The sequence below is a fragment of the Hypanus sabinus genome, chromosome 12, assembly GCF_030144855.1.
Source record: "Hypanus sabinus isolate sHypSab1 chromosome 12, sHypSab1.hap1, whole genome shotgun sequence".
In the NCBI taxonomy this organism is placed as follows: domain Eukaryota; kingdom Metazoa; phylum Chordata; class Chondrichthyes; order Myliobatiformes; family Dasyatidae; genus Hypanus; species Hypanus sabinus.
Genome location: NC_082717.1, coordinates 53,759,736 through 53,776,500, shown reverse-complemented (window position 1 = coordinate 53,776,500; position 16,765 = coordinate 53,759,736). Strand labels below are relative to the sequence as shown.

At 43.0% G+C, this 16,765-nt stretch overlaps 1 protein-coding gene across 3 annotated transcripts in view; it reads right to left on the bottom strand.

Moving 5' to 3' along the window:
- The window catches only part of sptbn1 (spectrin, beta, non-erythrocytic 1), a 258,196-nt gene that overhangs the window by 53,724 nt on the left and 187,707 nt on the right, over nt 1-16,765 (bottom strand). For all 3 annotated transcript variants that reach the window (XM_059985941.1, XM_059985943.1, XM_059985942.1), the window contains 5 exons: nt 15,552-15,669; nt 3,946-4,104; nt 2,747-3,049; nt 2,392-2,545; nt 744-1,614 (listed from right to left, as the gene is read on the bottom strand). In XM_059985941.1, coding sequence (XP_059841924.1) covers nt 744-1,614; nt 2,392-2,545; nt 2,747-3,049; nt 3,946-4,104; nt 15,552-15,669 — 1,605 coding nt within the window. The remainder of the gene's footprint in view (nt 1-743; nt 1,615-2,391; nt 2,546-2,746; nt 3,050-3,945; nt 4,105-15,551; nt 15,670-16,765) is intronic.

Below are 16,765 nucleotides of genomic sequence, written 5' to 3'. Positions count from 1 at the left end.
GGTAAATCTCCTCTGCACCATTTATAAAGTTTCTACATCTTTCCCATAATGAGGTGATCAGAACTCAGAACAATATGCCAAGTGTGGTCTAACCAGAGTTCTACAGAGCTGCAATATTACCTCAGTTCTTGAACTCAATGCCACCACTGTGACATTGGTATCACACTCAAAAACTGAAAGCCAGTGCAAAATACACCTTCTTGACCACCCCATCAACTTGCACGGTGACTTCTGAGGAATCTATCCCAAGATCCCTCTGTCCCTCCACACAGCTGAGATCCTTGCCATTAACTTGTACTTTGCCTTCAAGCTTGACCCTCTAAAGTCTTCCACGCTTTAGTGGATTTACCTACCACTTCTCGGCCCAGCTCTGCATCTTATCAATGTTCTGTTTTCACCTACAGCAACCTTCGACACAGTCCACAACACCACCAACCTTTGTGTCATCTGCAAACTTATGAACCCAGCCTTCCACTTCCTCATCAAAACCTTTTATAAAAATCAAAGGGCAGTGGTCTCAGAACAGATCCCTGTGGAACACACAACTAGTCAGCAAAGTCCAGGCAGAATATACCCAATCTCCTATTACCCTCTGCTTTCTATAGGCAAACCAATTTCAAATCTACGCAGCCAGGTTTCTGACCCAGAATATTTAATCTCTGATCCAGTTCTGCTTTAATCTTCAATTATATCTCATATACTACAATTAATTATTTTTTAAATACAAACATATGCTTCTTTACCTGTGTTGGATAACTTCTAGGTCTTCAAGTTTTTCTGGGATCTCCATGTTGTTCAGCCACTGCTCCTTCTCATCAATCCACAGTTCACAAGCATCTGCTTCACTGAACATCTTATACTGTGATAGTGCATCCTGAAGAGCTTGCTTCCGAAGTTTTGCAAGTTCAGCTAACTCCTTGTAGCGATCCTCAATATCAGCCAATCTACCTTCCACTTCTGGTGACTTATAGTACTCATCAGGCAAACTTCGTCCCTGTTCATGTAGTGAATCAATTATCTGTCTGTAGCTAGCAACCTCCTCACCAACATCTTTGTGTTTCTTTACTAGGGCCTGAGTGGAGTATTCATCATGGCCAACATCATTACTGGAGACGATTCGCAGAACATCTAACATCCACACATCAATATCGTCACCATCAGCTTTAAACTGGTGAACGTTTGCTGCTTCCTCCAATCGCTTTTTCTGAATTGCAGACAGCTGCTCAAGGTGGGCCCACTGATCCTGAATGTCCTTAATTCTTTCCTTAATCTTCTCTGATCCAAAGTGTTCCTCGGCTATCATTGCTTCACCTTCTTTTATTGTCTGTTGAAGAGGACCACGGCGACCACTCATTTCATCTTCAAACGCCTTGTGCTTACTAAGAAGACGGATCACACTGGTTAGGTCCTTGCCGTAGTCAGCTGATGAAAGTATCTGTTCCTTTTCACGGATCCAGCCTTCTTCCTCTGCCATCTCCCAGAAGAACTTCCAGAGGCGTCGGGACTCTTCCAAACGAGCTCTTCGTTCAGCAGCTAGCTGACAAAGCTCTTGATAACAGAACTCCAGGTGAGTTACACGATCATGAATGACCTGTGGGTCACATGGCTTGTAACCTGGGAAGTAAAAGGTAACACTTCTTTCAATATGCCATTTGATTGGTATCAAAATCCATTTTGGCTTAACAGAGCAACCACAATGAAAGATTTCGTGAAGATGCAAGACATTTACCATTTCCACCACCTGTTTTGCTAAATAGCTATTGCAATAACATTGCATCCAAGTTTTTCCCATTACTATTGCAGCAAAGTAGCTTTCAGAAAACACTTCAATTTGTTTGCTGTTTTGTATCATTGGTCTTTTGAAAATTAGGTAAGAAATGAAGGTAAGCAAAGACAATTCTATTTCACTCCAATTTCCTATAGATAGTCATATTGCTCATGCTTATACTATAGTGACATTTCACACCATTTATGAATCGCCTGGATTGGTTGTAATTGTTTGAGACAAATTAGAGATCAGCGTTGGACCGCCATGGTCTATGCCAGGGGTTCCCAACCTGGGGCCCATGCTTGAAAGTATTAGTCCATGGCATAAAAGGTTGGGAATCCGGTCTACGCAGTGCAAGCTTTTTATTCGTGCAACTAACAAAACTGCAATTGTATAAATGAAATGCCAAATGATTTTTAAACTCCTATACACCACTGAAAAACAAAGTATCCCTCCTAGCAGGACTGAGCTTAGCTAATAAAACACTGGTTCTCAAACCCTTGGACTTCAGTTTTTGCAAAATTATCTTACAACATGCAATGGAATTACACAATGAACTGTTATTGGAAGATTTAAAAAAACACCTTATAAAGCCAAATGATGAAAAGATAAAACAAACTTACCTTCTCCTTCAGAAGCAAATTTTTGAGCAGAAGAATTGACACTTTTTACTCGGTCAGCCTGAATAGCAATGTCAGCTTCAACTAACGCATGTTTTTGCAGAAGATCTTCCACACCAAGTAAATGTTTCCCATAGTCTTGAGATAGCAATAGCACCTGTGATAATTCAACAACTTTTAATGATTGTTCATGTTAAATGTACTGAACACAAAAATTTTTAGAATACAATGAAAGATGTATTTCTTATCTTGTATTACCAGTACAAGTGGCTTATCTTAGGCAAAGAATGCTTGAACACATTAATTTTGCAAAAAAAAGAATTGATTACAAAAGGAATGGAAGAGCTGATTCTTATACCTTCATTTCATCCATCCAGTCCATAATATACAACATTTCCTGGAAAATTTTTTGTAAGTTGAGATTCATTTCTAAGCGGTGACGACGGGCTCTCAATAGTTCCAGTAGATATTCCCACAGTCTGTACACATTTTCTTTCCTTGCTGTGATCCGTTTGATATCATGGTAGTTCTCTGCTTCAAGCTCCTTGGCCACGGCTACCACTGCCTGGACTCGCTCTTCATATGCAGCAATGTCTGTCTCAATAGCTTCATGTTTCTTCGTGGCAGCTTCCACAGCTGGGAGATCAAAACCAAAATTGTCCTACAGCAAAAAAATTTGAAGTCCTCTTATTTGATAATATTTTTAAATATTCAGCAAGAATGGGCAAATAGGACAAGAAATATACACTAGAAAATACTGAGACCAAAAACATAGAAAATATCCATTTTTAACATGTTTTGAATAACTTAAACAACACAGCTACTCTCAAGGTCAATTATAAAACCTCTCAAAAATTGACACTTTGCATACTTAATTTCATTGCATCAATTATCATAATTATTACCTTCCTCTTGGACTTCTGTCATTGAAGGCATACAATTGACTACTAAAACACCATCATCACCATCACATGTGTTGGCTAAACCTGAATGCTCGCAACACGCTTCTAGTCCTCTTCGTGCCACATTGGGATTATGAATTCAGAGTGGTGCTATGTGGTACTTTTATAGAAGTATAGGATTTTTGGGGGATAAGCAGTGAAGAAAGTCCCCATCACACAAACTTCTCAACACAATGCTGATGCAGGTTGGAGGGTACATTCAAAGAATAATGTACATTATCCTACACAGAGGCAAAATTATTACTAGGGTTGCCCGGTGCTCTTGGTGTTGCCTCTTTCATGACCACAATCAGCTTTGTCCTTAATGGAATATTATCAAGATATAAGCTTATAATCTTACCTTTTACGTATTGGGACAGTAATCTGTTCTATTTTTTTCTGGATGTTTTTGATGTTTGGTCAACTAATGACCAATTAAATACACAAACATCTCCTGATTCTATAAATTAAGTACATAAACAGCTGTGTATATAACCAACAAATAAGCAGATTTTACCTTCAAATATACTTTCATTCTACTGATGTTGAGTTATCAGCTTTTCTTCTTACTAGGCTTCAGGTAAATCAAAATTGATGCAAATGAGTGAAACATTACCTGGGAAACAAGGCGCTGATTTTCACTTAGCCAAGTCTCCCTCATAGCAGCTTTACGATCGAATCGGCGTGCAAGTTGTTCCAGCTTTTCTTGTCTGATCAGCTCAGTCCGTAAGGCAAGTTCTCGCTCATGTTCAGCTTTTTCCAGTCTTTCCCAGGCCTGTAAGTGATGATTTTGACAACTGATAATTTTCCAGACTATTTGCTTATATAACTCACTCTCTGCTCTATCAAAGTAATTACATTTGAAGTAGGAAAATTAGGCAAATTATCAAGATCAGAAAAAAATGAGATCCAAGGTGAAAAAAATGACAGAACACAGGGTCAATGTGTGTTCAAGAAACACGATGACCATCTCCAACTTGCCTCTGAGCAATGACCAACAACAGCTCAAAGAAGGCCTTGAGAGTGGAAAGTCACAAAAATGTCTATCATTGTATTGATATTTCACAAGATCTGTAAATGCTTTTGGACTCACACAGACACCTTGAGTGGTTTTAGGGGAAATATAACTCAATTTAAAAATTCCATCAGAAAATTCTCAACTGCAAAGTGAAGGTTATTGAAAGGGGGCATATTCTTCTGAAAAATCAGGTTTGTATCTGGCTTATTGTGTAATTATTTTTTAAAATTCTAGCCAAATTGTGAAGTCACAACATGACAGATTAACATAAATACCACCTTAAAGTGAGCAACTGGGTTTAGATTCTTTTTTCTATAATAAAATCATTACAATTCAAATTACATTTTAATTAATGTATGTGTTTGATTATGAATATAGGGTACTGCGACTGCAAGTGTGATTTAAATGTAATATATTCGGTACTATTCTCTATTTTTTTATTCATAATATATATCCTCATGTACTCTGTATTCTTCTATGTGAAAATTAATAAAAATATTGAAAAAAATGTGTGCACTATGTATATTACCTGTTGCACTGTAGGGCTGAATTTTTATTATCAGATCATGCTTAACCAAATTAAAGGTAAAATTTAATGCTTACAGAAAATGTTACACTCAAAACCCCTAAATTACTGATAACCTACAGTCACTGATTATGAAACAAAAGCTCAGTAACAGAGTGAAATTAAAAATCACATTTTCATTGCAAGGGATGATGGAAGTTTCGAACACACTCCCCAGAAAAGCCATGAATCTTGCATAAATAGATGTCTTCAAATAGATAACTTGGCTTGACATATGTTTGGTGAGGATAATGATCAATAAATTTCAGGTAGAAGAATCAGTGGCCTAGTTAGGTTGGCACAAATGTACAAAATCATATTAGATATTAGGGTTGCACTCATCAAAACTGGGCTTAACTGGACTGAGACCTCTTCCTTAAAGAGGTCAACCTGGTTACGTTGGCACAAAACGGGGAAACTATTGGAGAGGATTCTGACAGGATTTAGGAGCATTTGGAGAAGCATAGGCTGATTAGAGACAGCCACACTGAGAGTTACAATCCTGGCAGCTTGTCCGAGATGACCTGATATAATTCATCGATATAATTTGGTCAGCGGTTGAAAAGGGAGACATGACTCAGGCAGAGAGGACAAAATACGTGGCAGTTCCTCCATTACTGAGAGAATGGCTTCGGTTGGAGTTGCGGAACCACATCCTATACCAAGTCACGTCACCTCCAGACTGACATCGGCATTACCAGCTGGTTCTGCCGGAGAAGTATTGGAGGACTGCCTTAAAGTCACTTCATTATGATTCCGGACATTTGGGGGCTGAAAAGACCTATAGATTACTCAGAGACCAGTTTTACTGGCCCTGAATGAAATCAGAGGTCAAAGAATACAGCAAGTCGTGCATTCAATGCATATGTCGGAAGACACTGACGACGCAGGCAGCTCCCTTGTCCCACTTGCAGACTGCAGGACCCCTGGACCTGGATCTGTGCTATATGCTCCCTTTTGCTAACTCCCCATTGATTGCCGAAGAGTCTTCCAGGCCTTCTCCTGCTGAGTCAGGTGAATTGGGGTGGGGGGGGGGGGTGGGCTAGCTATCTGTGGACAGCCTGGGTTGCAGCGGGACACTGCAAGGGATGAAGCGGGGCTTGGCCACGCGACAGAGGGGTCCGAGTTGCAGGTGGGCACGAGCGATAGGTTGGTGGAGACCTCACCAGGTAGATTGGAAGTATCCCTAGTAGTGTCTGAACCTGAAGAGTTAGGTGAGGGGGTATGGAGGTCTCAGAGAATTAGGAGACCACTGGATAGGCTGGCCTACATAGTACCAGGGGAACAGAGTGTGACCCCTACTGTTTTGGAGGGATATGTCACTGCCTTTTACACCTGGATTAGACTTTGTGTTTTGCAGGAAGGGTTGGTGAATTATCTCAACGTCATGAAGACATGACTAAATTTGGTGGGGGGGGGGGGGAGGAGAGTGTAACACGCTACAAGGTTTCACTGCTGATGTAATGGCCTTCTTGTAATGTTTCTCTGTAATGGCAATGTTTGGGTTATGACAAGAGATAATGAGGCTTTGGAATGTGTGCCATCCAATGAGAGGGATGTTGTTCTTTCTTGTGGGTCTGGGAGCAGGGATTTTGCCGTCTTTTGCTAGGGAGGGATGAGAAGATGCCAATGGAGAGAGTTGTTAGACCGCTGGACTAAGTGGACATGATGGTCAGCTACGCACGGAAGAGGTTGATGGTGGACGAATGGCCCTATCTGTGGGCTCCAACATTGCATTAGACTGTTTCATGAGAATGGGCCCTTTTCTTTCTTTGTTTCTTTACTAACCATATAGTTAAATTAAGAATTATAAAGCTTAATCGTTTAATTTCATATTGTGTATTGTTTGTTATTTCATGATACTGATTTGTAACAGGAGAACACATCACACAGCATCCAGCCAAACAAGATTTCTCAAGTTTGGCTAGGCCGAGGGCCGTCTTCCCCTAGATTAAGCCGCTTGCCGAACCGAGAGTTATAACTGCAAGGCTCATGAGCCTGAATGTATTCTTCAAGGAAGTGAAAAACAAATTATTGAATGTACAGCAGTGGATATGGAGCATAAGGATTTTAGTAAGGAGTTTGACAAGGTTTCCTTGATAGTTTCATTCAGAAGGTCAGGAGGCATGGGACATAGGGAAACTTGGCGGCATGGATTTAGAATTAGCTTGCGCACAGAAGGTGGAGGATGATAGTAGACAGAGTGTACCCTGCCTGGAGGCCTGCAACCAGTGGTGTTCTGCAGGGATCTTTTCTGGATCTACTGCTCTTTGTGACTTGACTTGCTCAGGATGTATCGAGAGCATCCTGAGCAAATGCATCACTGCCTGGTTCGAAAATTGCACCATCTTGGATCGCAAGACCCTGCAGCGGATAGTGAGGTCAGCTGGGATGATCATCAGGGTCTCTCTTCTCACTATTACAGACAGTTACACCACACGCAGTACCCGCAAAGCTAACAGTATTGTGAAGGACCCCACGCACCCCTCATACAAACTCTTCTCCCCACCCCCCCCGCCGCCATCTGGCAAAATGTACCGAAGCATTCAGGCTCTCATGACCAGACTGTACAACAGTTTCTTCCCCCCAAGCAATCAGACTCCTCAATACCCAGAGTCTAGACTGACATCTACATCATTTATTATTATATTGAAATTTGTCTTCTACTGTGCCTATTGTCATGTATTAATTATTGTACTGACCTGCTCTGTGCTGTTTTGTGCACTTTATGTAGTCCTGTGCAGGTCTGTAGTCTAGTCCAGTTTTTATGTTGTTTTACGTAGTCTAGTGTAGTTTTGTGTTGTTTCATGTAGCACCAGGGTCCTGGAGGAACGTTGTTTCATTTTCACTGTGTACTGTACCAGCAGTTTATGGTCGAAACGACAATAAACTTGACTTGACTTTTATAAATGACTTGGACAAGAAGGTGTATTAAAATGTTTGCAGATGGTACAAAGGCTGGTGGATTTGTGGATTGTGTAGCAGGTTGTTGCAGGCTACAACTGGACATTGATAGGATGCAGAGCTGAGCTGACAAGTGGCAGATGGAGTTAAAACCAGAAAACTGCAGTGATACACTTGGGAACAATGAACTTGAAGGCAAGGTACAGGGCTAATGGCAGGAATCTTGATTGTGGGCAGGAACAGAGAGATTTTGCAGTCCACATCCATAGTTCCTTCAAAGTTGCTAAGGTTATTAATGTAATGAGGGTTTCTTCTTTTTTCTTTGTTACTGTGTATGTAATTAACATGGCTTCTTTGTTTTGTTAAAAGCAGGAATACTTCTTTGTTGTGAGAGTGTGTTGGAGGCTTGTTTGGGTTAAAATTTACTGATAACGAGAATTGTATTCCTTTGTAAACCAATTGGGATTAACGTTGTTCTTTCTTCTGAGTCTGTAAGCTATTGTTGGTGGGCTTTTGGGGAGATCAGTGCAAGGGGGTGAGAGAGAGAGGATGCAATGCTGTAAGCTGGGCAAGGAACGGACCCCAAGCGGGGGTCCGAGGCCAGGAGGTACTCCAAGGAGAGGAGATGAAGCTAGATGTGCTTGGTTGACCACTTGGTGGGTCCTAAGCTGTGAGTCAAGGAGTTTGGAGGGGATCAAATGGTGGCCAGAAGACTTCAGTAATTGAGCTCCAATGGTTGTGCACGAAGTGGTTTGGACTTTGATAAGTTTGGCGCCTTTTCTTTATTTTTTTTTCTTCATATATACTGTATCGTTATTAATCACTTAGTTATAGTAACCTTTATAAACTGTACTCATTTAATCACATACGGTGTACTGTCTTGTTTTTGGGCACGGCGGGGACATCACACAGCATCCACACCAGCTGATTACCCAGTTTGGTGGGGCCGAAGGCTGCTCCCCCTAGATGAGAACGAGCTGAGCGAGCCTGAGGCAACCCAGGGGGTTACATTGTGGGGGCTCGTCCGGGATCGATTTCTGTGGAAGCTGTGTGATCACCCTCTTTAATTTATGTCTGCGGCGAAGAGCTGGTGTGCCTTTGTGGGTGGGGTGGCTGCTTTGTGGGTGGAGGCTGTTGTTCAAGTTCCGACTAGCGCTGACGAAATGGTGGTGGGACCATGGGTTGTCCACACTGTTTGGAGAGTGAGGAGTGACAGGTTGGGATGTTTCAGCAGTGGCAGGCTCCGCCCGGTTGTTGGAATAATGTCCAACCTTAAAAGGGCGGATGCGTGGGCGGAGCAGACATCTCAGTTGTTGGGTGAGTGGCAGTGCTTGGCTGAGGGAAAGCGACAGGGACTGGTTGAAAGTTTGTGTAGGCAGGCTGGTGATGTTGTTAGAACTGTCGGGCGCAATTACCTCGAAGTGACAGCTGCCAGTTCTGGGAAAGTGTGGGAAAATGCGTGTGGTTCGACTGGAAGTCAAATGCCGCAGCTGGGGGGGGGGGGGGCTTATCATATCCGTGGCAGGAGATTGGTGGAAAGTTTTAAGGGTATCCCTTTTGGCTAGGGGGGCAGATAAATTGCTTGCGGTGCCAAGGGGATCAGTTGTTCCATTTATCCGAGAGGTGTTGGGAAACTTAGAGGAGGCCCAGTGGGGGAACGGCTTGGGGTCTCTGGGGAAGCACATTCCCAGCAATGTACCAAGGAACTCCCGAAAGGAGCAGACCCTATTCCTAAAAGCTTAGAGGGACCACGCGCACAGGTGTTGTTACGGATGGATGAAAGTCAAGTTAAAGCCATCCTCTGCACCGTGGCGCCAGTTAAGTTGCTGTACAGTTTGTTTTATAACTGTTATTGGAAGCATTTACCCTTGACGACATTGAGGGCATTGGAGGACATTGGAGATTTGGGGTACCCGTGCCAGTGATTATCTAGATGACGGTTGTAGGTCAGTGAAAATGGAGTTCTTAGAGGCAAATGTGGAGGTGACTGAGGTTCATGAATCGTTAATGCTGATGTGTCCGGACACTGTTGAGACGGGCAGCATTTCAGTTCTGGAGAGAACCAATATCCTGCTGGTGCGCTTGGGGGCCTGCCCGGAGGAGGCGGGTGAGAGCTGTTTGGAGGCATTGTCAATGCACCCAGAGTTTTGAGCTGCTTGTGCGGACATGTGTAGCAGCATTGGGCCGATACCGAATTCAAACAAGAGCTGGTGGTGGTACGGCTTGGGGGAAGTATCTGAGGGTGAGACCCTCTTCGTGGATGCTGCGAAATACACAAGGGAGGGGAGTTGACTGCTGAAGACACCTCGGTGAGAGAGAGGTTGCAGTGACTGGTCCCCACAGCCGTGGAAGACGTAGGCAGTGTGTGTATGGATTATATTGCGCTGAAGAGGCGCACTGTCAGTGACCAGAATACGGCCCTGAGGGCCGAAGTGGCGATGACCTGTCTGAGTGGTGCAAAGTGGTTTAAGGTGCTGGATCTGAGGAGTGGATGCTGCCAGATCCCGATGAGTGAGGCTGTGAAGGAGGAGACGGCCGTTTTAAGTTCCCTAGGAGTCTTCCGGTCTGAAAAGATGCCACAGGGCCTATCCGGAGCCCTTGCAACCTTCCCGCGGGGCATGTGGAAGACCATGGGGGATGTGGAGGCGTTTGGAGTTTTGGCATATGTGGATGATCTCTTGGTATTTGGATTTGCCTCAGGAGAATATGAAGTGAGGTTGTTGCAGGTGTGGCTGAGAGCTACCGAGTTAAAGTGTTTTCGGGACACGTGCCAGGGCTGGCGAAGGTCGCAGCTCATGAGTGACTGTCTCTACGGAATCAAGTTTGAAATGAAGACGGAGAGACTGGAGAAAGTGATCTGGAACCATTTGGAAGACTTACAGGTTGGAGAGAACGAAGAAAGTTGTCTGAGGCCAACAGCAAACCAAGAACCTGGAGAGAGGAGTTTGCGGAGGTGAAGAAACTATAAGCAAATCTCGGAAGAGGGAAGCGGAAGCTTGAAGGGAACCTGAAGATGACCATCGACAGTTCAAATGAAGTGCAAAACCTGAAAGTTGATCTGGAAGAAGTCATGAGGAAGAAAAAACAGGAGAGAAGTGCAGTGAATACTGAACTGGAGGCTGACCAATCTTTAACTTCTGCTTTTCGGGTCGGGGTGCAAGAAGCTGTTGGGAGTAACTGCATCCCAGATTGAGATGGCCGGGACACGTGAGTCAGAACTGCTGAGCCTGTGGCAAGAGTTGGAGGGGCCAGAGAAGAAGCTGATATCTCAATTGCAGGAGACTGAAGAGATTGCAGGAACAGTGCAGGCCATGTGTTTCCGGTTGGAGAAGATCAAACAGCAGCTACCGTTCGCAGAAATGAGGAAGAATACAGATTTGATGGATAATGTTCTGGATGTGTGGTACATGCTGCCTTTTGCTGACTTTCCCTTGATTGAGGAAGAGACCTTTGGCCCTTCTCTCACTGAATCAGGGGTAGTGGGGAGGGTTAGCTGTGTGCAGTGTGGGGCATGAGTGAGAGGTTGAGAGAGGAGTTGGTAGCGGGCCCGAGGTATCCCCAGTTGTGTCTGAGCCTGAAGGGTTTAGGTGAGGGGGTACGGAGGTCTCAGAAGGGTTAGGGAACTCCCAGATAGTTGGCCTCTGTAGTGCCTGAGGAACAGGGCGTGAGGTTTATTGTGTGGGGAGGAGATGTCACTGCTTGTGCTTGGGTTATGGTGTGTTGGCAGGAAAGGTGGTGAGTTATTTAATAGTCATGAGAACATGACTTTTATTGGGTGGGGGGGAGAGTGTAAAGGGAGTTTCTTCTTTTTTCTTTGTTACTGTGTATATAAATAAAATGGCTTCTTTGTTTTGTTAAAAGCAGGAATGCTTCTTTGTTGCGAAAGAGTGCTGGAGACTTGTTTGGGTTAAAATTTACTGATAACAAGAATTGTATTCCTTTGTAAACCAATTGGGATTAATGTTGTTCTTTCTTCTGAGTCTGTAAGCTATTGTTGGCGGGCTTTTGGGGAGATCGGTGCGAGGGGGTGAGAGAGAGAGGATGCAATGCTGTAAACTGGGCGAGGAACAGACCCCAAGCAGGGGTCCGAGACCAGGAGGTACTCCGAGGAGAGGAGATGAAGCTAGATGTGCTTGGTTGACCCCTTCGGATGGTCCTAAGCTGCGAGTCGAGGAGTTCGGAGGGGATCGAATGGTGGCCAGAAGACTTCAGTAATTGAGTTCCAACGGTTGTGCATGAAGTGTTTTGGACTTTGATAAGTTTGGCGCCTTTTCTTTATTTTTTTTTCTTCAAATATACTGTATTGTTATTAATCACTTAGTTATAGTAACCTTTATAAATTGTACTCATTTAATCGCATATGGTGTACTGTCTGTTTTTGGGCAAGGCGGGGACATCACACAGCATCCACACCAGCTGATTACCCAGTTTGGCGGTGTCGAAGGCTGCTCCCCCAAGACGAGAACGAGCTGAGCGAGCCTGAGGCGACCCAGGGGGTTACATTACGAAAACACAGTCAGGAATTCAGGGACTTGTTCTGGGACCCCTGCTCTTCGTGATTTTTATAAGTGACTTGGAAGAAGTGGAGGGATGGGTTAGTAAATTTGTTGATGACACAAAGGTTGGGCATGTTGTAGATAGTATAGACGGCTGTCAGAGGTTACAGTGGGACATCAATAGGATGCAAAACTGGGCTGAGAACTGGCAGATGGAGTTCATCCCAGATAAGTCCGAAGTGGTTCATTTTGGTAGGTCAAGTATGACAGCAGAATATAGTATTAATGGTGACTCTTGGCAGTGTGGAGGATCAGAGGAATCTTGTGATCCAAGTCCATAAGACACTCAAAGCTGCTACGCAGATTGACTCTGTGGTTAAGGTGGCATACACGGCATTGGCCTTCATCAACCGTGGGACTGAGTTTAAGAGCAAAGAGGTAACATTGCAACTACATAGGACCCTGATCAGACCCCACTTGGAGTACTGTGCTCAGTTCTAGTCACCTCACTGCATGAAGGATGTGGAAACTAGAGAAAGGGTGCAGAGGAGATTTACAAGGATGTTGCCAGGATTGGGGAGCATGCCTTATGAGAAAAGGTTGAGTGAACTCAGCCTTTTCTCCTTGGAGTGACAGAGGATGAGAGGTGACCTGATAGAGGTGTACAAGATGATGAGAGGCACTGATCGTGTAAATACAGTCAGCCCTACTTATCTGCGAGGGACTGGTTCCGTAACCCCTTGCGGATACCAAAATTTGCCGATGCTCAAGTCCCTTTTTCAACCTGTCTCAATATGGTGGATCTTAGGACCCAGCGGAACCCCAGACCTTATTTAACCTGTCTCAGTGCGGTGGACATTAGGACCCAGTGGCAGAGATCTGAATCCACAGTGTTTCTGTTCATGAAAATATTCACGATAATGATTGAAAATAAGTGGAAATAATGAAGCAATCAGAAAGAGGTGAAACGTCATGTTATTGGAAAAACATTAGGCTGTGTCAGTCAACGATTGGAACAATTTTAAAGGATAAAATGAGAAAGGCTCTGCTCCTATGAAAGCTACAATTATTACTAAGCTACGCGGTGGTTTAATTATTGGGTTTTGGGTTTTTGATCCTCTACATCAACCCGGCATGGTGGAGAGCGCCCCTCGGGAGCGGTCTGTCACTAGATCAAACTCGGGAATTCGCTGAAACATAAGTGTTTTATATGCATAGAAAGGTAGAATATCTACTATATACGACCACAAACGTTTGACTAACTGATGCTAAATAATACTGGATGTACCTGTTCCAACTTACTAAGAACTTCCGAATTTTTTTTTTTGATCCCGATCCACAATAACCCACGCACATCCTCCCATATACTTTAAATCATCTCTAGATTACTTATAATACCTAATACAATGTAAATGCTATGTAAAATAGTTGTTATACTGCATTGTTTAGGGAATAATGACAAGAAAAAAATGGTCTGTAATGCTCGAACAACAAGTGCTGGAAGAGCACTTCCGGGTTTTCGCGATTCGCGCATGCGGAGTTCACGAATAAGGAGGGCTGACTGTAATCAGAAGTTTTCTCCCAGGGATGAAATGGCTAGCACAAGAGGGCACAGTTTTAAGGTGCTTGGAAGTAGGTACAGAGATGTCAAGGGTAAGTTTTTTTTAATGCAGAGAGTGGTGAGTGCATGGAATGGCCTGCCAGCAATGGTGGTGGAGGCGGACACAATAGGGTCTTTTAAGAGACTCCTAGATAGGTACATGGAGCTTAGGAAAATAGAAGGCTATGGGTAACCCTAGGGAATTTCTAGAGTAGGTACGTGTTCAGCACAGCATTGTATTGTGCTGTAGGTTTTCTATGTTTCTCTGTTAATTGAATTTAAGAGCCGTGAGGCAATGTTGCAGCTCTACAAAACTCTGGTTAGACCACAGATGCAGAATTGAGCACAAATTTTGGTTATCTCATTATAGGAAGTCTATGGATGCTTTAAAGAGGGTGCACAAGAGATTTACCAGGATGCTGCCCGTTTTAGAAAGCATGTCTTATGAGGATAGGTTGAGCGGGCTAGGGCTTTTCTCTTTAGACTGAAAGAGGTGACTTGATACAAGTGCATAAGATCATAAAAGGGAAAGATAGAGTGGAAAGCCATGGGTTTTTTTCTCAGGATGGAAACGGCTAATACGACAAGGCATAATTTTAAGGTGATTGGAGGAAAGTATTGGGTGGGGATGTCAGAGGTAGGTTCCTTACACAGAGTGGTGGCTTTGTGGAACACACTGCCAGAGGTAGTGTTAGGGGCAAATACATTAGGAACATTTAAAGAGATTCTTAGAAAGGCGCATAGACAAAATGAAATTGAAGACTAAATGGGAGGGAGGAATTAGATCAATCTTGGAGTAGGTTAAAAGGCTGGCACAACATCATGGACCAAAAGGACCTGTACTGTGTGTACCATTCTATGTTCTGTTCTAAAAGCTGCAAAATTGAAATAAATTGCAGAGTGAGATAATGCATTTGGAAAGAGCAAACAAATCAAGGAAACACAATAAATTGAAAAAAACTAAGAAAACTGAATGAAGAGAGGGAACTTGGGAGTGTACATGCATTGATGCCCAAAGCAGCAGAATATGCAGATACGAAAGCTGGAATGGCAGACAGGATATCTCTGTTCATTGGCTAAGACAAAAAATCAAAGAGCATCTCAAACAATAATTTTAACATTGATGGTAGTTTGAGCAGGGAGGCCACCTGGATGAATTTGTCACAATCTAACCGAAAGGAAAGGCTAAAGGCCACAATTGCTTGGTCCCTAACATCTCAAACAGTAACTTCAGCATTGATGGTGTCTTGAGACTCAGTGGAATAGCTGACAGAGATGGGTTCTGCGGTCTAACAGTACGTTTCAGATTTAGAGCGAGTGAGAGGTCTGAGGACACTAATTACAAAGTAAGATTTTTAATAACATTTATACAACTGTAAATCAAAAAAAGTAAAAAAGCAAATGTTACAGTTGAATGTTTCACTGTCCCCATCATGGATCCTGCATTTTAAGCACAAGTTCAACTTAATTCTGCTTTAGACCTACATTTAGACACTAATAAGCAATTACTTTTATCATGGAATGCACCTATTTGGTTGAGAGAATCTCAGAGTTAAGCCAAAGCCACAGATAGCTTCTGCTTTTCAGTTAAAGGGGATACCTTTAAGGAAGAAATAAAATAGGCATCTTCCCTGGTTACCTTGTTGATATCTGAGATGAGCTTGCCTTCCCGTGGCATGTAGACTTTCTGATTGTTTGCTCTCATTTTGCTTTGAATGGTAAAAAGCAAAACTTCCAGGTTCCCCTTTTCTGTAAACCTGTAGCAGGAGAAAACATCAATGAGAATTAAACCATTCTTTTCCTGTATGGTTTTTGAAAAATATTTTGAATTGCACAATTTCTAGCAAAATTAAGGGACACACACACTAAATGCTGGAAGAGCTCAACAGGACAGGCAGTATCCATGGAAATGAAGGAACAATTGACGTTTTGAGCCAACACCCTTCAACAGGACTGAAAAGGGGGGAAGATGTTAGAATAAAAAGGTGGGGGAGGGGGAGGAGGATAGCCAGAAGGTGATAGGTAAAGCCAGATAGATCAGAAAGTTAAACAGCTGCGGAGGAAGGAACCTGGTCGGAGAGGAGTGGACCAGAGTAGAAAGGGAAGGAGGAGGGGCACCTGGGGAGGTGATAGGCAGGTGAGAAGGGGTAAGAGGCCAGAGTGAAGGGGAAGGGTAAAATCAACAGGATTAGCAACAAGATTAATTATGACAATGGTAATTTTATATAACCCACCAATTACAATAAAGCTTCCGACACACACAGTTGCCAAGAGATTAATACAATGTATAGCAACATATTATGCATCATAAGGCCACAAGATAGAGGAGCAGATTTAGACCATTTGGCCCATCGAGTCCGCTCTGCCATTTCATCATGGCTGATCCAAATTTCCTCCCAGCACTGACCTTCTCCCTGTATCCTTTCATGCCCTGATCTATCAAGAATCTCCCTGTTCATAGAGACCTGGCCATCACAGCTGCCTGTGGCAACGAATTTCACATATAAATCACAGGAGATAATGCTGTGCATTGCAGACTAATTATTGGACAAAATATATGTTTAGTTTTCGGACGGTAGCTGTAATATTTGTTTTTTTTTCTCCCTCTGCATTTTAGGTGTTACTGGGTCTTTATTCTTTAATGGTTTTTTTTGGGTTTCTTGTTTTGTAGCTGTCTATAAGATGAATTTTAAGGTTATATGATGTATACATACTTTGATAATAAATGCACTTTGAACTTTGTACTTACAATCTTTTTCAATAATGTAATTGAAGGACTCAGTGTTAATTATTTCAGATTTTTGACAGTTGAAAATTAACCAGGAAAGGAAACCACAGAGATGCATGTTAATT